Source organism: Haemorhous mexicanus (genome assembly GCF_027477595.1).
Source record: "Haemorhous mexicanus isolate bHaeMex1 chromosome 35 unlocalized genomic scaffold, bHaeMex1.pri SUPER_35_unloc_6, whole genome shotgun sequence".
Taxonomy (NCBI): Eukaryota; Metazoa; Chordata; class Aves; order Passeriformes; family Fringillidae; genus Haemorhous; species Haemorhous mexicanus.
Window position 1 is genome coordinate 48973 of NW_026775992.1, and position 23117 is coordinate 72089.

Sequence of the window (23117 nt, forward strand, 5' to 3'; positions counted from 1 at the left end):
GGCGGGGCCAGAAGAGGGCGGAACTTTCACCTGCATAATGAGCGCGGTTATGCAATGAGGGGCTGGATCATGCTCATGCAAATCAGATGATATCCCGGTGTTATGCAAATGAGCGCTAATTTGGGGCGGTGCCATGCAAATAAGCGTGAATATGTGTGCAATTAATGGGCGGGGCTATGCAAATGAGGACGTGAGGTGCGGCGGACAGCGGGGTGGGTGGAGCCATGCTAATGAGCAGGGATAGTGGATCCTGTGACGTCACATCAACAGCGCTCACGTGACCACCCATCCGCCGCAGTGACGTCACCGCCATCGCCGTGACGTCACCACTCTTCCCATTACCCCTAATACCCGCGCAAGCTCCGCCCACTGCAACCCGTGACGTAAGCACGCGCTGCGCGCCGCCGCGCTCTCTGATTGGCTGCGACGCGCTTGGTGGTGGCGGCGCCAAGATGGCGGCAGAGCGCGCGGATGCGGCGGCGGCGGCGGCCGGGCCCGGGGAGCCCCTCAGGGACCCCCGAGCCCCGGAGCGCTCGCCCTACGCGGGCTGGGCCCACCCCGAGCTCCAGGCCACGCTCGCCGGCATCGGAGCCCCCGCGCAGGGTGCGGGGAGAGGAGGGGGCCGGGAGGGGAGAGCGGGGGGGATCTGTGAGGGGAGAGCGGGGGGAAACCGTGAGGGGAGAGCGGGGGGGATCCGTGACGGGAGAGCGGGGATGGAGCCGTGAGGGGAGAGCGGGGATGGATCCGTGAGGGGAGAGCGGGGATGGAGCCATGAGGGGAGAGTGGGGATAGAACCGTGAGGGGAGTGGGGGGAAACCGTGAGGGGAGAGCGGGGATGGATCCGTGAGGGGAGAGCGGGGATGGAACCGTGAGGGGAGAGCGGGGATGGAGCCGTGAGGGGAGAGCGGGGATGGAGCCGTGAGGGGAGAGCGGGGATGGAGCCGTGAGGGGAGAGCGGGGATGGAGCCGTGAGGGGAGAGCGGGGGGAAACCGTGAGGGGAGAGCAGGGATAGAGCTGTGAGGGGAACGGGGAGAAACCGTGAGGGGAGCGGGGGGAAACCGTGAGGGGAGAGCGGGGATGGATCCGTGAGGGGAGCGGGGGGAAACCGTGAGGGGAGAGCGGGGATGGAACCGTGAGGGGAGAGCGGGGATGGATCCGTGAGGGGAGAGCGGGGATGGAGCTGTGAGGGGAGCGGGGGGAAACCGTGAGGGGAGAGTGGGGATGGAACCGTGAGGGGAGAGCGGGGATGGATCCGTGAGGGGAGAGTGGGGATGGAGCCATGAGGGGAGAGCGGGGATGGATCCGTGAGGGGAGAGCGGGGATGGATCCGTGAGGGGAGAGCGGGGATGGATCCGTGAGGGGAGAGCGGGGATGGATCCGTGAGGGGAGAGCGGGGATGGATCCGTGAGGGGAGAGCGGGGATGGATCCGTGACGGGAGAGCGGGGATGGAGCCGTGAGGGGAGAGCGGGGGGGAAACCGTGAGGGGAGAGCGGGGATGGATCCGTGAGGGGAGAGCGGGGGGAAACCGTGAGGGGAGAGCGGGGATGGAGCCGTGAGGGGAGAGCGGGGGGAAACCGTGAGGGGAGAGCGGGGATGGATCCGTGAGGGGAGAGCGGGGGGGAAACCGTGACGGGAGAGCAGGGATAGAGCTGTGAGGGGAGAGCGGGGGGGAAACCGTGAGGGGAGAGCGGGGATGGATCCGTGAGGGGAGAGCGGGGATGAAACCGTGAGGGGAGAGCGGGGATGGAGCCGTGAGGGGAGAGTGGGGATAGAACCGTGAGGAGAGCGGGGATGGAGCCGTGAGGGGAGAGCGGGGGGAAACCGTGAGGGGAGCGGGGATGGATCTGTGACGGGAGCGGAGGGAAACCATGAGGGGAGCGGGATGGATCCGTGAGGGGAACGGGGGGAAACCGTGAGGGGAGAGCAGGGATGGATCCATGAGGGGAGAGCGGGGATCCATGAGGGGAGAGCGGGGGGATCCATGAGGGGAGAGCGAGAAACTTGGGGGGCCGGGGTCACCTGAGGGGATCTGGGGGAGGTGTGAGGAGAAAGGGGGAAATTCGGGGGGGTTGGGGTCGCCTGAGGGGAGATCTGAGGGGTAGGAGGGGAAATTTGGGGGGTTTCGGGGTTTTTGGGGTCATTTGAGGGGAGGTCTGAGGGGAACTGGGATAAACTGGGGGACATGTGAGGGGAAGGATGGAAATTTGGGGGTTTTGGTGTCACCTGAAGGGATTTAGGAGAGATCTGAGGGCTAGGAGGGAGATTTGCAGCATTTTGGGGTCACCTGAGGGGATTTTGGGGATTCTTGGGGTTTCCTGTGGAGATTTGGGAGTCCTGAGGAGGGGCAGGAATCCTTGGGGCAGTTTTGGGGGGAATTCTTGGGGTTCCTGGTGGGGCAGAGGAATTGGGGGGGTGAAGAGGGAGTCAGGGTTTGTGGGGCAGAATTTGGGGGTCCCTGACCCCCCCCATGTCCCCCCCAGGGACCCGTGAGGAGCTGCTGGAGAGGCTCCAGGCCTACACCCTGCAGGTGAGACCCCCAAAATGGGGGGACCCCAAATTCTCCCCCGTCCTTGAGTCCCCTTGAGGAGGGAGACTCATTTTTGGAGAGTTTAATGTGATTTTTTGAGGGATTTAATGTGATTTTGGGTCAATTTAGTGTTATTTTGGGAGGGTGTAATAGGGTTTTAGAGGGAGTTTATGTGATTTTTTGGGGATTTATTATATTTTTGGGGGGGTTGAAATTACTTGGGGGGTTAATTCGATTTTGATGGGTTTTGATAGGATTTTGGGAGGGATTATATTGGTTTTTGGGGAGGTTTAGTGTGATCTTGGGAAAGCTTAAAGTGGTTTTGGGGGGATTTAATAGGAATTTTGTGGGTTGAAATGATTTGGGGGGTGGTTAATGTAATTTGGAGATTTTAATGGGATTTTGGGGGGGTTTAATGTGATTTTAAGGAGATTTAATGTGATTTTTGGAGGGTTTTAATGCGAGTTTTAGAAGGTTTAATGTGATTTTAGGGGGGGTTATTCCATTTTTTGGGGGGTGGGAGGGCTCCTGCTTCCCCCACCCTCCCAGAGAGGGGGGGTCCCTATGTCCCCTCCAAACAGGGGGGGCTCACAGGGACCCCACCCCCAATTTGTGCCCCCTCCCCCCAGACTGGGATCGTGCTGAGCCGCCCCGCCCTGCGCCCTGAGGAGGGGGACAAGGCCCCGCCCCCCCAGGTGGGATTTGGGGGGGGGTCTGGGCTGGGAGGGGTTTGGTGAGGGGGTGGGGGCATCCCCAGGACCCCTGATTTGGGGGGAGGGGGGTGGGTGTCCTTTTGGGGGGGTTTAAGACCCCTCAGAGCTCCAGATTTTGGGGTGGGGGGGGGGGTTCAAACTCCTCAGACCCCTCCAAATTCGGGGTCTTGTGCTGCTCAATTTTGGGGGGGTGGGGGTGTCCCAGCTGCCCCCCCTGACCCCTCCTCTCCCCCAGCTGCCCCCAGCGCTGCCCCTGCAGCACCCCCTGGTGCCCCCCCCTCCCCCGCCGGGGCTGGGGCTCGGTTTCGGCCTGGGGGGGCCCGTGGGGGGGGTCCCGGTGCCGCCGCCGCCCCCCCCCGCGGGGCTCTCCGAGGAGGAGCGGCTGACGCTGGCCCAGCAGCAGGCGGCCATGCTGCTGCAGGAGGAGAGGGCTCAGGTCCGGGGGGGATTTCTGGGGTGGGGGGACTCGGGGGTGTGGGGTTTGGGGGGGGGGTTAAAGCGGCCATGCTGCTGCAGGAGGAGAGGGCTCAGGTCCGGGGGGATTTCTGGGGTGGGGGCACGGGGGGACTCGGGGGGTGTGGGGTTTAGGGGGGGTTAAAGCGGCCATGCTGCTGCAGGAGGAGAGGGCTCAGGTCTGGGGGGATTTTTGGGGTGGGGGGCACGGGGGGACTCGGGGGTGTGGGGTTTGGGGGGGGGGTTAAAGCGCCATGCTGCTGCAGGAGGAGAGGGCTCAGGTCTGGGGGGGATTTTTGGGGTGGGGGGACTCGGGGGTGTGGGGTTTGGGGGGGGGTTAAAGCTGCCATGCTGCTGCAGGAGGAGAGGGCTCAGGTCCGGGGGGGATTTTTGGGGTGGGGGGCACGGGGGGACTCGGGGGTGTGGGGTTTGGGGGGGGGTTAAAGCAGCCATGCTGCTGCAGGAGGAGAGGGCTCAGGTCTGGGGGGGATTTTTGGGGTGGGGGGTACCCTTGGGGGGTGGGGGGCACAGGGGGGTTCAGGCATGGGGGGTTTTGGGGGGGTTAAAGCAGCCATGCTGCTGCAGGAGGAGAGGGCTCAGGTCTGGGGGGGATTTTTGGGGTGGGGGGCACGGGGGGACTCGGGGGTGTGGGGTTTGGGGGGGTTTAAAGCAGCCATGCTGCTGCAGGAGGAGAGGGCTCAGGTCTGGGGGGGATTTCTGGGGTGGGGGGCACCCTTGGGAGGGGTGGGGGGCACGGGGGGACTCGGGGGTGTGGGGTTTGGGGGGGGTTAAAGCGGCCATGCTGCTGCAGGAGGAGAGGGCTCAGGTCTGGGGGGGATTTTTGGGGTGGGGGGTACCCTTGGGGGGTGGGGGGCACAGGGGGGTTCAGGCATGGGGGGTTTTGGGGGGGATTTAAATGGGTCCAGGGGGGTGTTGGAAGGGGTGGGGCCACCTTGGGGAGGGTACTCGTGGTGGGGGTGAGCTGAGGGTGGGATTTGGGATTTTTTTGTGGGGGGGTTCTTGAGGGGTGGGTGACCCCTTGGGGGGGGGGGGGCACCCTTGGGTGCTGGGGGAGGGGTCCTGAACTGTGCTCCCCCCGCCCAGGGCCAGCACCCGTTTGGGGACAAGGCCAAGGAGCAGGAGCTGCTGGAGCAGCAGAAACGGGTGAGAGGGGGGCACCCCAGGGGTTTGGGGGGGGCTCCTCGGGGTGGGGGGGCCCATCCCAGCCCCCCCTGACCCCCCCGTGCCCCCCCCAGGCCGCGGTGCTGCTGGAGCAGGAGCGGCAGCAGGAGATGGCCAAGCTGACCCCCCCCCACCCCCCGCGCCCCCCCCGAGGGGGCTCCCATGGCTGCCAGGACCCCCCTGGCCCCCCGAGGTGAGGGGGCACCCTGGGGAGGGTGGGTGGGTGGGTGGGTGGGTGGGGGACACCTTTGTCCCCTGTCCCCTCCCCCTCCAAAGGCTGATGTCACCTTTGTGTCCCCACCCCAGGCAGCCCCATGGGAGCCCCCCTGGCCATGGGAGCCCCCCGGCCCCGTGGGCCCCCCCCGCCCCCCGGTGACGACAGCAGAGAGGTGGGGCTGGGGGCTGGGGGGGTCTCTGAGTCTGGGGGTTCTGGGGCTGGGGTCTTGTTGTGGTGGGGAGGGGTCTCTGTGGGGTTGGGGTCTCTGTTGGGGAGGGTTTGTGGGGCTGGGGGCTCTGCATGGGAGTCTCTGAGTCTGGGGTCTCTTTATTGTGGGGAGGGGTCTCTGTGGGGTTGGGGTCTCTATTGGGGAGGGTTTGTGGGGCTGGGGGCTCTGCGTGGGAGTCTCTGAGTCTGGGGTCTCTATTGTGGGGGGGGGGGTCTCTGTGGGGTTGGGGACTCTCTTGAGGGGCTCTGTGAGACTGGGGGCTCTATTGGGAGTTCTGGGTCTGGGGTCTCTTTATTGTGGGGAGGGGTCTCTGTGGGGTTGGGGACTCTCTTGAGGGGCTCTGTGAGACTGGGGGCTCTATTGGGAGTTCTGGGTGTGGGGTCCCTATTGTGGGGAGGGGTCTCTGTGGGGTTGGGGACTCTCTTGAGGGGCTCTGTGAGACTAGGGGCTCTATTGGGAGTTCTGGGTCTGGGGTCTCTTTATTGTGGGGGGGGTCTCTGTGGGGTTGGGGACTCTCTTGAGGGGCTCTGTGAGACTGGGGGCTCTATTGGGAGTCTCTGAGTCTGGGGTCTCTTTATTGTGGGGAGGGGTCTCTGTGGGGTTGGGGTCTCTGTTGGGGAGGGTTTGTGGGGCTGGGGGCTCTATTGGGAGTCTTTGAGTCTGGGGTCTCTGAGCTTGGGGGTTTTGTGTCTGGAGTCCTTTTATTGTGGGGCTGGGGTCTTTGTGCAGGTTTTATGTCTGGGGTCCCTTTATTGCGGGGAGGGGTCTCTGTGAGTCTGGGGTCTCTCTGTGGGTCTGGGGTCTCTTTAAGGACAGTGCTGGGAGCCTCCCTCATTTTGGGGTCTCTCTGATTTCTGGGGGGGGTCTCTCTGATTTCGGAGGGCTCCCAGGGATCTCCCTGATTTTGGGGGGAGGTCCCGGGGGTCCTGCTGACCCCCCCTGCCCCCCCCCAGGCCGAGGACTCCGGGGTGGGCCCCAAGATCCCTCAGGCTCTGGAGAAGATCCTGCAGCTCAAGGAGAGCCGCCAGGAGGAGCTGGTGACAGTGCCGGGGGTCTCGGGTGAGCCCTGCCACCCCCGGTGTCCCCCGTGCCACCCCCGGTGTCCCCTGCCACCCACAGTGTCCTCTGCCACCCCCCAGTGCCACTCACACTGTCCCTTGCCCCCCTTTAGTGCCACCCATGGTGTCTCCTGCCACCCCCTGGTGCCACCCCTCCGGTGTCCCCTGCCACCCCCAGTGCCACCTATGCTGTCCCTTGCCACCCACCATTGTCCCCTGGTCCCCACGGGGTGCTCCCTGCCAAAGGTGGGGGTGACACCAAAGGTGGAGAGTGGCACCCAGAGGTGGGGGTGACACCCAGAGGTGGGGGTGACACCAAAGGTGGAGAGTGGCACCCAGAGGTGGGGGTGGCACCCAGAGGTGGGGGTGACACCACAGGTGGAGAGTGGCACCCAGAGGTGGGGGTGACACCCAGAGGTGGGGTTGCCTCCCAAAGGGGGGTGACAGCCCTGACCCCCACCCCGTGTCCCCCCAGCCGAGGACGAGATGGAGACGGAGCTGCGGGCGTCGGCGTCGGCCTCCGAGGCTGAGGAGGACACGGGGACATCCAAGAAGGAGGTGACAGCGAGGGGACAATGGGGGACAGGCCATCCCCCACCCAAATTGACGCCCCTGGGGGAGTGGGAGGTCCCAAAGTTCTAGTGGGAGGGGTCATTGATGAGTTTATTTGGGGGGGGGGTTTGGATGGCTCTGAGGTCACCTGCGTCACTGGGGTGTCATTGTTGTCCCCTCCCGTGGTGGCCATGGGTGGGTTTGGGTCACTTCGGGGTCACCCCAATGTCCCTTTGTGTCCCCCCAACTGTGGGAGTCACATCCCCCCTGGGGGTCACCCAATGTCCCTTTTCTGTCCCCTTTACTGGAGAGATCTGTCCTTTCTCAGTGCCACCCCAATGTCCCCATTTTGTCCCCCCGCCACGTGCAGGGGGTGTGGCTCATCCTAGGGTCACCTGTGTCACCCTTGTGTCACCTTTGTCCCTTCTTCTCCCATTGGGGAGAGGTCCCTGAGGTCCCCCCTTTGTCCCCCCGAGTTCAAGAGACCTGTCCCTCCTCGCTGTCCCCTCACTGTCCCCTCCTGTCCCCTCCCAGCGGAACCGGAAGCGCCGGAACCGCAAGAAGAAGAAGCGGGGGAGGGGCGGGGCCCGGGAGGGGGCCCCAACCCCGACCCCCGCCCGGGGGGACCCCGAGCCCCCCGCCGGGGACACCCCCGAGGTGGAGATCGAGTACGTGAGCGAGGAGCCCGAGATCTACGACCCCAACTTCGTCTTCTTCAAGAGGATCTTCGAGGCCTTCAAGGTGACACTTCGGGGGGGTGGTGGCACCTTTGGGGGCCAGGGGTCACCCCTGGGTGGGGAGGGTCATTCCTGGGTGCCATTGTCACCCCTGGGTGGGGAGGGGCAGTACTGGGTGCCATTGTCACCCCTGGGTGGGGAGGGGCAGTACTGGGTGCCATTGTCACCCCTGGGTGGGGAGGGGTCATTCCTGGGTGCCGTTGTCACCCCTGGGTGGGGAGGGGCAGCGCTGGGTGCCATTGTCACCCCTGGGTGGGGAGGGGCAGCGCTGGGTGCCAGTGTCACCCCTGGGTGGGGAGGGGCAGTGCTGGGTGCCAGTGTCACCCCTGGGTGGGGAGGGGTCATTCCTGGGTACCATTGTCACCCCTGGGTGGGGAGGGGCAGTGCTGGGTGCCATTGTCACCCCTGGGTGGGGAGGGGTCACTCCTGGGTGCCATTGTCACCCCTGGGTGGGGAGGGGCAGCGCTGGGTGCCATTGTCACCCCTGGGTGGGGAGGGTCATTCCTGGGTGCCATTGTCACCCCTGGGTGGGGAGGGGTCACTCCTGGGTGCTGGGGGTCACTGTTAGGTGCCATTGTCACCCCTGGGTGGTGAGGGATCATTTCCAGGTCACTTTTGGGTGCTGGGGTCACTCCAGTGTCACCCCTGGGTGCTGCTGACCTGTGTCCCCTGTCCCTGACTATTTCCTGTCCCTGTCTCCTACTCCCTGTCCCCTTTCCCTGTCCTTGTTCCCTGACTCTGATCCCTGTCCCCTGCCCCTGTCCCCTGGGTGTCCCTGCCCCTGTCCCTGTCCCCACCCCAGCTGACGGACGAGGTGAAGAAGGACAAGGAGAAGGAGCCGGAGCGGGCGGAGCGAGCCGAGAGCGCCGGGGTGCCCCGGAAAAAGGGACCCGAGGATGGCACCAGGGGCAGTGATGGGGACAGCTCCGAGGACGAGCAGGTGACATGGGGACAGGGGGACACTGGGGACATGGGGACAGCTCCGAGGATGAGCAGGTGACATGGGAACAGGGAGACACTGGGGACATGGGGACAGCTCTGAGGATGAGCAGGTGACCTGGGGACACTGGGGACAGGGGGACACTGGAGACATGGGGACAGCTCCGAGGATGAGCAGGTGACATGGGGACACTGGGGACATGGGGACAGCTCCGAGGACAAGCAGGTGACATGGGGACACTGGGGACAGGGAGACCCTGGGGACATGGGGACAGCTCCGAGGACGAGCAGGTGACATGGGGACAGGGAGACCCTGGGGACATGGGTACAGCTCCAAAGATGAGCAGGTGACATGGGGACAGGGAGACACTGGGGACATGGGGACAGCTCCGAGGATGAGCAGGTGACCTGGGGACACTGGGGACAGGGGGACACTGGGGACATGGGGACAGCTCCGAGGATGAGCAGGTGACATGGGGACACTGGTGACATGGGGACAGCTCCGAGGATGAGCTGGTGACATGGGGACAGGGAGACACTGGGGACATGGGGACAGCTCTGAGGACAAGCAGGCAACATGGGGACACTGGGGACAGGGACAGCTCTGAGGACAAGGAGGTGATGTGGGGACATTGGGGACATTGTGGGACAGGGGTAGCGTTGGGGACAACTCCCAAGGATGAGCAGGTGGCACTAGGGACATAGGGACATTGGGGACAGGGGCAGTGACAGAGACAGCTCCAAGGACGAGCAGGGGACATGGGGACATTGGGGTTTAGGGGCAGTGATGGGATGAACCAGTGGCACTGGGGACATCAAGGTGACATTGAGGGTGACAGGAGGTGGCAGCTGGAGCTGGTACAGAGTTGGGGACAACACGGGGGTGTTTGGGGACACTGATTGGGGGTGGTGACAGCAGGGACTGGGAAGGAGGGGACAGTCCCTGAGGTGGGACAGGGAGAGCTCAGGGACGGGGACAGCGGGTGGTGCCATCGGGTGCCACCCAGAGCATCCATCCCAGTGTCACCTGCGCTGTCCCCATGTGTCCCCAGGAGAAGAAGCAGGAGGTCCCCAAGCTGTCCAAGAAGAAGCTGCGGCGCATGAACAGGTTCACGGTGGCCGAGCTGAAGCAGGTGACACTTGGGGACACGGCCCTGTCCCCTCCCCCGTGGGTATGGGTGGCACTCGGAGCTGGGGACAGCCCTGAGGTGATACCTCCTGTCCCCTGAGAGCCCCGGTGGGGACACCAGAGCCACCCTGGGCTGTGCAGTGTGCCCTTTGTCATCTTCCTGGGGACGCTGGTGCCACCCAGGGCTCACCTTGGGATCTCATTCTTCTCCTTGTCACCCCACCAGTGCCACCTTGGTGTCCCATGTCCCCACCCAGGGTCACTTTGATGTCCCCAGCACCATTCTGGGGCTCTCCCCACCTCACTCTCCTTTGTCCCGTGATGTCCCTTTGCTGTCCCCGCTGTCCCCACAGCTGGTGGCATGCCTGGACGTGGTGGAGATGCACGATGTGACCACCAGGAGGTCACTTTAAGTCCCACAGTGCCACCCTGGGGCTGTCCCTGCTAACTCTGCTGATGTCCCTTGCTGTCCCCTGCTGTCCCCACAGCTGGTGGCCCACTCAGATGTGGTGGAGATGCACAATGTGACCACCAAGAGGTCACTGTAAGTCCCACGGTGTCACCCTGGGCCTCTCCCTGCTAACTTCCTTGCTGTCCCCTGCCATCCCCTGCTGTCCCCTGATGTCCCCACTGTCCCCACAGCTAGTGGCCCACCTTGACATGGTGGAGATACACAATGTGACCACTCAGAGGTCACTTTAAGTCCACAGTGCCACCCTGGGGCTGTCCCTGCTAACTCTGCTGATGTCCCTTGCTGTCCCCTGATGTCCCCGCTGTCCCCACAGCTGGTGGCCCACCTTGATGTGGTGGAGATGCACAATGTGACCATCCAGAGGTCACTTTGCATCCCACAGTGTCACCCTGGGGCTCTTCCACCTTAACTCCCCTGCCATCCCCTGATGTCCCTTTGCTGTCCCTGCTGTCCCCACAGCTGGTGGCCCACCCAGATGTGGTGGAGATGCACAATGTGACCACCAAGAGGTCACTTAAAGTCCCACGGTGTCACCCTGGGCCTCTCCCTGCTAACTTCCTTGCTGTCCCCTGCCATCCCCCGCTGTCCCCTGATGTCCCCCTGCTGTCCCCACAGCTGATGGTCCGCCCGGACATGGTGGAGATGCACAATGTGACCACCAAGAGGTCACTTTAAGTCCCACAGTGCCACCCTGGGGCTGTCCTTGCTAACTCTGCTGATGTCTCTTGCTGTCCCCTGATGTCCCCGCTGTCCCCACAGCTGGTGGCCCACCCAGATGTGGTGGAGATGCATGATGTGACCACTCAGAGGTCACTTTAAGTCCCACGGTGTCACCCTGGGCCTCTCCCTGCTAACTTCCTTGCTGTCCCCTGCCATCCCCTGCTGTCCCTTGCTGTCCCCGCTGTCCCCACAGCTGGTGGCCCACCTTGACGTGGTGGAGATGCACGATGTGACCACCAAGAGGTCACTTTGCATCCCACAGTGCCACCCTGGGGCTCTCTCCTCTGCTGTCCCCTGAGGTCCCCGCTGTCCCCTGATGTCCCCACTGTCCCCACAGCTGGTGGCCCGCCCGGACGTGGTGGAGATGCACGATGTCACCGCGCAGGACCCCAAGCTCCTGGTGCACCTGAAGGCCACGCGGAACTCGGTGCCGGTGCCGCGGCACTGGTGCTTCAAGAGGAAATACCTGCAGGGCAAGAGGGGCATCGAGAAGCCGCCCTTCGAGCTGCCCGAGTTCATCAAACGCACCGGCATCCAGGAGATGCGCGAGGCCCTGCAGGAGAAGGTGGGGACAGCTAGGGGACACCTCGGGGACACCTCCAGGAATGCCTGAGGGGCAGCCAGGGGGTGGGAGAGGAGCAGGGAAGGGGTTTGGGGAGGGGTCTCAGGGGTTTGAGCAGGTTCTAGAAGGTCACAGGCATCCAGGAGATGCGCGAGGCCCTGCAGGAGAAGGTGGGGACACCTCGGGGACACCTTGGGGACACCTCAGGGACACCTCCAGGAGTGCCTGAGGGGCAGCTCCGATGGTGGGAGAGGATTTGGGGAGGGGTCTCAGGGTTTGAGCAGGTTCTAGAAGGTCAAAGGCATCCAGGAGATGCGCGAGGCCCTGCAGGAGAAGGTGGGGACACCTCGGGGACACCTCAGGGACACCTCCAGGAATGCCTGAGGGGCAGCTCCGATGGTGGGAGGGGGTTTGGGGAGGGGTCTCGGGGTTTGAGCAGGTTCTGGAAGGTCAAAGGCATCCAGGAGATGTGTGAGGCCCTGCAGGAGAAGGTGGGGACACCTCGGGGACACCTCAGGGACACCTCCAGGAGTGCCTGAGGGGCAGCTCCGATGGTGGGAGGGGGTTTGGGAAGGGGTCTTGGGAGGTTCTTAGTGGTCACAGGGATGCAGGAGATGCGTGAGGCCCTGCAGGAGAAGGTGGGGACAGCTTGGGGACACCTCAGGGACACCACGGGGACACCTCCAGGAATGCCTGAGGGGCAGCTCCGATGGTGGGAGGGGGTTTGGGGAGGGGTCTCGGGGTTTGAGGAGGTTCTAGAAGGTCAAAGGCATCCAGGAGATGCGCGAGGCCCTGCAGGAGAAGGTGGGGACACCTCGGGGACACCACGGGGACACCTCAGGGACATGTCAGGGACACCTCCAGGAATGCCTGAGGGGCAGCTCCGATGGTGGGAGGGGGTTTGGGGAGGGGTCTCAGGGGTTTGAGGAGGTTCTAGAAGGTCAAAGGCATCCAGGAGATGCGCGAGGCCCTGCAGGAGAAGGTGGGGACACCTCGGGGACACCTCGGGGACATGTCAGGGACACCTCCAGGAATGCCTGAGGGGCAGCTCCGATGGTGGGAGGGAGTTTGGGGAGGGGTCTTGGGAGGTTCTTAGTGGTCACAGGGATTCAGGAGATCTGTGAGACCCTGCTGGAGAAGGTGGGGACAGCTTGGGGACAGCTAGGGGACATGTCAGGGACACCTCCAGGAGTGCCTGAGGGGCAGCTCTGAGGGTGGGAGGGGGTTTGGGGAGGGGTCTTGGGGTTTTGGGGAGGTTGTGGCATCCAGGAGATGAGCGAGGCTCTGCTGGAGAAGGTGGGGACAGCTTGGGGACACCTCAGGGACACCTCCAGGAATGCCTGAGGGGCAGCCAGGGGATGGGAGAGGAGCAGGGAAGGGGTTTGGGGAGGGGTCTCAGGGGTTTGAGGAGGTTTTAGAAGGTCAAAGGCATCCAGGAGATGCGCAACGCCCTGCTGGAGAAGGTGGGGACACCTCGGGGACGCCACGGGGACACCTCAGGGACACCTCCAGGAGTGCCTGAGGGGCAGCTCTGAGGGTGGGAGGGGGTTTGGGGAGGGGTCTCGGGGTTTTGGGGAGGTTGTGGCATCCAGGAGATGAACGAGGCTCTGCAGGAGAAGGTGGGGACATCCTAGTTGGATTTGGGAACATCCTGGTTGGATTTTGGAGGTTTGGGGACATCCTGGTTGGATTTGGGGACATCCTGGTTGGATTTTGGAGGTTTGGAGACATCCTGGTTGGATTTGGGGACATCCTGGTTGGATTTGGGGACATCCTGGTTGGATTTGGGGACATCCTGGTTGGATTTTGGAGGTTTGGGGACATCCTGGTTGGATTTGGGGACATCCTGGTTGGATTTTGGAGGTTTGGGGACATCCTGGTTGGATTTGGGGACATCCTGGTTGGATTTTGGAGGTTTGGGGACACCCTGGTTGGATTTGGGAACATCCTGGTTGGATTTTGGAGGTTTGGGGACATCCTGGTTGGATTTGGGGACATCCTGGTTGGATTTTGGAGGTTTGGGGACATCCTGGTTGGATTTGGGGACATCCTGGTTGGATTTGGGGACATCCTGGTTGGATGTTGTGGCCATTGTGGTCACACCTGTGTCCCTTGGTGGCTGCCCCTGAGTCTCCTTAGTGCCACCCCCGTGTCTCCACGGGCCCGGGGCGTGTCCCCACTGTCCCCTGCGCTGTCCCCAGGAGGAGCAGAAGACCATGAAGTCCAAGATGAGGGAGAAGGTGCGGCCCAAGATGGGCAAGATCGACATCGACTACCAGAAACTGCACGACGCCTTCTTCAAGTGGCAGACCAAGCCCAAGCTGACCATCCACGGGGACCTCTACTACGAGGTGGGGACACCTGGGGACACCTGGGGCCTGAGGGCTGTCCTGGGGGACATCTTGGGTGGATTTTGGAGGGTTCGGGACATCCTGGTTGGATTTTTGGGGGTTTGGGGACATCCTGGGGGGACATTTGGGGCTTTAGGGTTGTCCTGGGGGACATCTGGGGACATCTTGGGTGGATTTTGGAGGGTTAGGGGCATCCTGGTTGGATTTTTGGTGGTTTGGGGACATCCTGGGGGGACATTTGGGGCTTTAGGGTTGTCCTGGGGGACATCTGGGGACATCTTGGGTGGATTTTGGAGGGTTAGGGACATCCTGGTTGGATTTTTGGTGGTTTGGGGACATCCTGGGGGGACATTTGGGGCTTTAGGGTTGTCCTGGGGGACATCTGGGGACATCTTGGGTGGATTTTGGAGGGTTAGGGACATCCTGGTTGGATTTTTGGTGGTTTGGGGACATCCTGGGGGGACATTTGGGGCTTTAGGGTTGTCCTGGGGGACATCTGGGGACATCTTGGGTGGATTTTGGAGGGTTTGGGACATCCTGGTTGGATTTTTGGGGGTTTGGGGACATCCTGGGGGGACATTTGGGGCTTTAGGGTTGTCCTGGGGGACATCTGGGGACATCTTGGGTGGATTTTGGAGGGTTAGGGACATCCTGGTTGGATTTTTGGTGGTTTGGGGACATCCTGGGGGGACATTTGGGGCTTTAGGGTTGTCCTGGGGGACATCTGGGGACATCTTGGGTGGATTTTGGAGGGTTTGGGACATCCTGGTTGGATTTTTGGGGGTTTGGGGACAGTCTGGGGGGACATTTGGGGCTTTAGGGTTGTCCTGGGGGACATCTGGGGACATCTTGGTTGGAGGTTTTGAGGTCTGGAGATTTCATGGTTGAAAGTTTGGGGGTTTGGGGACAGTCTGGGGGGGATGTTTGGGAGTTTGGGGACAGTCTGGGGGGGATGTTTGGGAGTTTGGGGACATTCTGGTTGGATTTTGTGACTTTGGGGACATCCTGGTTGAATTTTGGGGACATCCTGGATGGAGTTTTGGGGGTTTGGGGACATCATGGGGTAATATTTGGGGTCATTGTGGTTGGATTTTGGGGTTTGGGGACATTTGAGGGTTTGGGGACATCATGGGGGAGACATTTGGAGATTTGAAGTCACCCTGGTTGGACATTTGAGGGTTTGGGGACATCCTGGGGGTGGCATTGGTGGCTTTGGAGACATCTTGGGTGGACATTGGCGGTTTTTGGGACATCCCTGTGGGACTCTGGGAGCTTTGGTGACATCCTGGTTGGGTTTGTGGGGTTGTCACCACCCTGTGACCCCGCTGTCCCCTCGGTGTCCCCAGGGGAAGGAGTTTGAGACGAGGCTCAAGGAGAAGAAGCCGGGAGATCTCTCGGATGAGCTGCGGATCGCGCTGGGCATGCCCGTGGGGCCGGTGAGGGCACCCCAAAAACTGCCCCAAACCACCCCAAAACCACCCTAAAACCACCCCAAAATCCATCCCTAAATCATCCAAACCCCAAATTCCTGGGGCTGGTGAGGGCACCCCAAAAACTGCCCCAAACCACCCCAAAATCACCCTAAAACCACCCCAAATCCATCCCTAAATCATCCCAAACCCCAAATCCCTGGGCATGCCTGTGGGGCCAGTGAAGGCACCCCAAAACCACCCCAAAATCACCCCAAAACCATCCCAAACCCCAAATCCCTGGGGCCGGTGAGGGCACCCCAAAACCACCCTAAAACCATCCTAAATCCACCCCAAACCACCCCAAAATCACCCCAAAATCATCCCAAACCCCAAATCCATCCCAAAACCACCCCAAATCCCTGGGTGTGCCTGTGGGGTCAGTATGGGCACCCCAAAACCACCCCAAATCCATCCCAAATCCATCCCAACCCCCAAATCCCCAGGCAGTCCCATGGGGCTGGTATGGGGCACCCTAAAATCACCCTAAAACCACCCCAAATCCATCCCTAAATCATCCCAAACCCCAAATCCCTGGGCATGCCCGTGGGGCCGGTGAGGGCACCCCAAAACCACCCTAAAACCATCCTAAAATCACCCCAAAACCATCCCAAACCCCAAATCCCTGGGGCCGGTGAGGGCACCCTAAAACCATCCTAAATCCACCCCAAAACCACCCCAAAATCACCCCAAATCCCATGGTGTGCCTGTGAGGTCAGTATGGGCACCCTAAAACCACCCTAAAACCACCCCAAAATCACCCCAAAATCACCCTAAAACCACCCCAAAATCACCCCAAAACCATCCCAAACCCCAAATCCCTGGGCATGCCCGGGGGGTCAGTGAGGGCACCCCCAAAAACTGCCCCAAACCACCCCAAAATCACCCCCAAAACCACCCCAAAATCACCCCAAAACCACCCCAAATCCATCCCTAAATCATCCCAAACCCCAAATCCCTGGGCATGCCTGTGGGGCCGGTGAGGGCACCCCAAAAACTGCCCCAAACCACCCCAAAATCACCCTAAAACCACCCCAAAATCACCCCAAAACCATCCCAAACCCCAAATCCCTGGGGCCGGTGAGGGCACCCTAAAACCATCCTAAATCCACCCCAAACCACCCCAAAATCACCCCAAAACCATCCCAAAATCATCCCAAACCCCAAATCCATCCCCAAACCACCCAAATCCCTGGGTGTGCCTGTGGGGTCAGTATGGGCACCCCAAAATCACCCCAAAACCATTCCAAATCCATCCCAAACCCCAAATCCCTAGGCTGTCCCATGGGGCTGGTATGGGGCACCCTAAAACCACCCCAAAACAACCCCAAATTCATCCCAAACCCCAAATCCACCCCAAAACCATCCCAAATTCATCCCAAACCCCAAATCCACCCCAAAATCACCCCAAAATCATCCCAAACCCCAAAATCACCCCAAAATCACCCCAAAACCATCCCAAATCCATCCCAAACCCCAAATCCCTAGGCAGTCTAATGGGGCTGGTATGGGGCACCCTAAAACCACCCCAAAACCACCCCAAAATCATCCCAAACCCCAAATCCACCCCAAATCCCTACCAAATCCACTCTAAAACCAACCCAAATCCCTCCCAACCCCCAAATCTATCCCAAATCCATCCCAAACCCCAAATCCACCCCAAAATCACCCCAAAACCACCCCAAAATCATCCGAAACCGCAAATCCACCCCAAATCCCTACCAAATCCACTCTAAAACCACCCCAAATCCATCCCAAACCCCAAATCCATCCCAAATCCACCCCAAATCCCAAATCCACCCTAAAACCACCCCAAAACCCCCCCAAAATCATCCCAAACCCCAAATCCACCCCAAATCCCTACCAAATCCACTCTAAAACCACCCCAAATCCATCCCAACCCCCAAATCTATCCCAAAACCACCCCAAATCCATCCCAAACCCCAAATCCATCCCAAAACCACCCCAAATCCATCCCAAACCCCAAATCCATCCCAAACCCCAAATCCATCCCAAACCCCAAATCCATCCCAAATCCATTCCAAAACCCTGGGAATGGGGAGGGGTCTCTGTGCCCCCCCCCCCGGAATGTTCCATGTCCTGGCCAAGGGGGGGAGTGGAATGACACACCCCCCGTTATTTTTGAGCTCCCCCAATCCCTGCTGTGACTGTGGAGCACGAGGGGGATTTTGGGGTGCTGGGGCAGATTTGGGGTTTTTGGGGTGGGCTTGGGAGGAGTTTTTAGGGGTGCTGACCCCCCCCCCCCCTTTCTGTGCCCCCCCCAGAATGCCCACAAGGTGCCCCCCCCGTGGCTGATCGCCATGCAGCGCTACGGACCCCCCCCCTCGTACCCCAACCTCAAAATCCCGGGGCTCAACTCCCCCATCCCTGAGGTGAGCGGGGATTTTGGGGGGGTTTCAGGGTTTTTGGGGGCTTTTTGGGGGGGATTTGGGGGTTTTTGGGGTTATTTTGGGGTCCTGGCTGGGGGGATTTTGGAGGATTTTGGTGCTGCAGGGTGGAGGTGTTTGGGTGTTTTCAGGATTTGGGGGGAATTTGGAGGGGCTTTGGGGGGGTTTGGGGTTTTTTGGGGGTCCTGGGTGGGGGATTTTGGGGGTTTTTGGTGTTTTTGGGGGATTTATGGGTGCTGGTGGGATTTGGGGGTTTTGGGGTGAGATTTGGGGCAGTGGGGAGGGAGAAATTTGGGGGGGTTTGGGATCTGGGAGGGTTTTGGGGGTCTTGGGGCAGTTTGGGATCTGGGGTTGGATCAGGATTATTTTTGGGGGGGGGTTCAGGATGATTTAAGGGGTGCTCAGGATAATTTTGGGGTCCCCCCTGACCCAGGGCTGCTCCTTTGGATACCACACCAGGGGCTTGGGGAGATCCCAGGGGTCTCAGGATAACTTTGGGGTGTCAGGATGATTTGGGGTGGCTCAGGATGATTTTGGGGGATAAATCAGGATAATTTGGGGGGGGGTTCATTAATATTTTGGGGTCCCCCCCCTGACCCAGGGCTGCTCCTTTGGATACCACACCAGGGGCTTGGGGAGATCCCAGGGGTCTCAGGATAACTTTGGGGTGTCAGGATGATTTGGGGTGGCTCAGGATGATTTTGGGGGATAAATCAGGATCATTTGGGGGGGGTTCATTAATATTTTGGGGTCCCCCCCCTGACCCAGGGCTGCTCCTTTGGATACCACACCAGGGGCTTGGGGAGATCCCAGGGGTCTCAGGATAACTTTGGGGTGTCAGGATGATTTGGGGTGGCTCAGGATGATTTTGGGGGATAAATCAGGATAATTTGGGGGGGGGTTCATTAATATTTTGGGGTCCCCCCCCTGACCCAGGGCTGCTCCTTTGGATACCACCCCAGGGGCTTGGGGAGATCCCGGGGGTCTCAGGATAACTTTGGGGTGTCAGGATGATTTGGGGTGGCTCAGGATGATTTTGGGGGATAAATCAGGATAATTTGGGGGGGGTTCATTAATATTTTGGGGTCCCCCCCCTGACCTAGGGCTGCTCCTTTGGATACCACACCAGGGGCTTGGGGAGATCCCAGGGGTCTCAGGATAACTTTGGGGTGTCAGGATGATTTGGGGTGGCTCAGGATGATTTTGGGGGATAAATCAGGATCATTTGGGGGGGGTTCATTAATATTTTGGGGTCCCCCCCCTGACCTAGGGCTGCTCCTTTGGATACCACACCAGGGGCTTGGGGAGATCCCAGGGGTCTCAGGATAACTTTGGGGTGTCAGGATGATTTGGGGTGGCTCAGGATGATTTTGGGGGATAAATCAGGATCATTTGGGGGGGGTTCATTAATATTTTGGGGTCCCCCCTGACCCAGGGCTGCTCCTTTGGATACCACACCAGGGGCTTGGGGAGATCCCAGGGGTCTCAGGATAACTTTGGGGTGTCAGGATGATTTGGGGTGGCTCAGGATGATTTTGGGGAATAAATCAGGATAATTTGGGGGGGGGGTTCATTAATATTTTGGGGTCCCCCCCCCGACCCAGGGCTGCTCCTTTGGGTACCACGCCGGGGGCTGGGGGAAGCCGCCCGTGGACGAGACGGGGAAGCCGCTCTACGGGGACGTGTTTGGCACCAACGCCGCCGAGTTCCAGGTGATGGGGACCCCCCCAAACCCCCCTGGGACCCCCCCCCCAAATTCCATGGGATTCCCCCAAACCCCACCAGATCCCCCAAATCCTTTGGGATCCCCCCCCAGGATCCCCCAAACCCTGACGGACGCACCTGGGACCCCCAAAAACTCCCCCAGGACCTCCCCAAACCCTACTGCCCCTCCTCACAACGCCCCCCAGGAGTTCCCCAAATTCTGTGGGACCCCCCAAACTCTGCTGGACCCCCAAACTCCCCCAGGACCCCTCCCCACCTCACTGGGCCCCCCCCCCCCCCCCCAGGTTTGGGGTCTCCATAACCCTACACCCAAATCCTCTTTCCAAGCATTAAAAAAATCCCAAAAATAACCCCCAAAAAACCCCAAATCCCCCTGCCCAAGCCCCCCCAGACCCCCAAAATCCCCAAGTGACCCCCCCGGGCCCCCTCATGACCCCCCAAATCCCCAAGTGACCCCCCCCCTGGGCCCCCCCAAGATGTGTGGTCTCCAAAACCCCACACCCAAATCCCCTTTCTGAGCATCAAAAAACGCCAAAAATCCCCCCCAAAACCCCAAATCTCCCCCAAAATCCCCCTGCCCGACCCCTCCAAGCCCCCCCAGACCCCCCAAAATCCCCGAGTGACCCCCCCGGGCCCCCCCAGACCAAGGAGGAGGAGGAGGAGATCGACCGCACGCCCTGGGGGGAGCTGGAGCCCTCGGACGAGGAATCCTCGGAGGAGGAGGAGGAGGAGGAGAGCGATGAAGAAAAACCAGATGAGACTGGCTTCATCACCCCTGCCGACAGGTGGGCACTCCAAAAAACTCAGGGGCACCCCAAGAAACTCAGGGGTACCCCAAAAAATCTCCCAGGTGTCCCTTAAACCCCCCCAAAATTCCTCCAGAAAGGAGCGATAAATTTGGGGTGAGGAGTGGGGTTCACCCTGCCATGGACAGCTGGGGGGCACCCCAAAAAACTCACAGGGAACCCCAAAAACTCAGAGGCACCCCAAAAACTCACAGGGAACCCCAAGAAACTCAGGGGCACCCCAAAAAATCTCCCAGGTGTCCCTTAAACCCCCCCCAAAATTCCTCCAGAAAGGAGCGATAAATTTGGGGTGAGGAGTGGGGTTCACCCCCCCCCCCCCCCGCCATGGACAGTTAGGGGGACACCCCAAAAATTCAGGAGCACCCCCAGCACTCAGAGGAACCCCAAAATCTGATTGGGGATCCCCTGAACCCCCAAATCCCCCCATAAAGGGAGAATCCTGTGGGGTTTTCTTTGGGGTGGGGGAACAGGGTTGGTTCATTCCCCTCCGAGGCAAACTGGGGGTGGGGGGCATCCCACAAGTTTGGGGGTGCCCCTGACCCCCCTGGGTGCCCCCTGACCCCCCAATTTCCCCCTCCCCAGTGGGTTGATCACCCCGGGGGGCTTCTCCTCGGTGCCGGCCGGGATGGAGACCCCGGAGCTGATCGAGCTCCGCAAGAAGAAAATCGAGGAGGCCATGGACGGGTGAGGAGGGATTTGGGGAGGATTTTTGGGGTTTTGGAGAGGATTTTGGGGGGATTTTTGGGGTTTTGGAGAGGATTTTGGGGGAGATTTGGAGGTTTTGGAGAAGTTTTTGGGGAGATCTGGAGGTTTTGGGGAGGTTTTTGGGGGGATTTTGGGGTATTGGAGAGGTTTTTGAGGAGGGTTTGGAAGCATTCGGGGGGGGTTTTGGAGAGGATTTTTGGGGGGTTTGGGGTTTTGGAGAGGTTTTTTGGGGGGGATTTGGAGGGGTTGGGGGGGCTTTGGGAGATTTTGGGGAGATTTGGGGGATTTTAGGGGAATTTTGGGGAAGCTTTTGGGGGATTTTAGGGGCCTGAGGGAGGTTTGGGGCACTGCAGCAGTTTGGGGGTTTTTGGGGGGGTTTTTTGGGGGGTTTTGGGGGGCTCAGGGGGGATGGAGCACTGGGGGAGTTTGAGGTTCAGAAGGTTTTTGGGGTTTTGGGGAGTTTTTTGGGGGGCTCAGGGGGAGTTTGGAGATTCGGGGTTTTGGGGAGATTTTGGGGGATTTTGGAGTGCTCAAAGTGGTTTGGGGGACTGGTAGAGTTTGGGGTTCAAGAAGGAATTTTGGGTGGCCATGGGGGGGGGGGGTTTTAGGGTGCTGGGGGGGTTTTGGGGTGATCAGGAGCTCCCCCCACCCATCCTGACCCCCCCCCCCCCCCCCCAAAAAAGGAGCGAGACCCCCCAGCTGTTCACGGTGGTCCCCGAAAAGCGCACGGCGACCGTGGGCACGGCCATGATGGGCTCCACCCACATCTACGACATGTCTGCGGTGAGACCCCCCCCCAAAACCCCCCTGAGACCCCCAAAACACCCCTGAGACCCCCAAAACACCCCCACCCACATCTACGACATGTCTGCGGTGAGACCCCCCCCAAAACCCCCCTGGGACCCCCCCCAAAACCCCCCTGAGACCCCCAAAACACCCCCACCCACATCTACGACATGTCTGCGGTGAGACCCCCCCCAAAACCCCCCTGGGACCCCCAAAACACCCCCCCAAAACACCCCCACCCACATCTACGACATGTCTGCGGTGAGACCCCCCCCAAAACCCCCTTGGGACCCCCAAAACACCCCCCCAAAACACCCCCACCCACATCTACGACATGTCTGCGGTGAGACCCCCCCCAAAACCCCCCTGGGACCCCCCCCAAAACCCCCCTGGGACCCCCAAAACACCCCCACCCACATCTACGACATGTCTGCGGTGAGACCCCCCCCCAAAACCCCCCTGAGACCCCAAAATCCCCCCCAAAACCCCCCTGAGACCCCCAAAACACCCCCACCCACATCTACGACATGTCTGCGGTGAGACCCCCCCCAAAACCCTCCTGAGACCCCCCCCAAAACCCCCCTGGGACCCCCAAAACACCCCCACCCACATCTACGACATGTCTGCGGTGAGACCCCCCCCAAAACCCACCTGGGACCCCCCCCAAAACCCCCCTGAGACCCCCCCAAAACACCCCCACCCACATCTACGACATGTCTGCGGTGAGACCCCCCCCAAAACCCCCCTGGGACCCCCCCCCAAAACCCCCTGAGACCCCCAAAATCCCCCCCAAAACCCCCCTGAGACCCCCAAAACACCCCCACCCACATCTACGACATGTCTGCAGTGAGACCCCCCCAAAACCCCCCTGGGACCCCAAAATCCCCCCCCAAAACCCCCCCGGGACCCCCCCAAACCCCCCCCCAACTCCGTGGGATTGATGTCACCTGTGTCCCCGTGGTGTCCCTGACAGGTGACAGCATCTCAGGGGGTGGCAGTGGCACTGTCCCCAATGTCCCCATAGCTGATGGGTCACAAGGGCCCTGTGACAGAGGTTTAGCAGGTGGCAGTGACACTGTCCCCAATGTCCCCATAGCTGATGGGTCACAAGGGCCCTATGACAGAGGTTTAGGAGGTGGCAGTGACACTGTCCCCAATGTCCCCATGGTGTCCCCACAGGTGATGGGGCGCAAGGGTCCTATGACACAGGTTTAGGAGGTGGCAGTGACACTGTCCCCAATGTCCCCATGGTGTCCCCACAGGTGATGGGGCGCAAAGGCCCGGTGGCCGAGGCGCAGGGCGTGGAGGTGGCCCTGTCCCCAATGTCCCCAATGTCCCCATGGTGTCCCCACAGGTGATGGGGCGCAAGGGCCCT

General features: G+C 61.0%; 1 protein-coding gene across 1 annotated transcript; it reads left to right on the plus strand.

Moving 5' to 3' along the window:
- Positions 1-426: 426 nt before the first annotated feature.
- Positions 427-23096, plus strand: SF3B2 (splicing factor 3b subunit 2; the record flags this gene model as incomplete). The annotated part of the gene is given in 20 exon segments (XM_059837459.1): positions 427-603; positions 2483-2529; positions 3159-3224; positions 3478-3678; positions 4800-4859; positions 4952-5266; positions 6277-6382; positions 6857-6939; positions 7468-7674; positions 8473-8610; positions 9662-9742; positions 11268-11495; positions 13694-13843; positions 15190-15279; positions 17598-17705; positions 19325-19432; positions 20088-20230; positions 20834-20935; positions 21640-21739; positions 23005-23096. Coding segments are annotated over 20 exon segments (2576 nt in total), but the record flags the coding sequence as incomplete, so codon positions are not given.
- Positions 23097-23117: the final 21 nt, after the last annotated feature.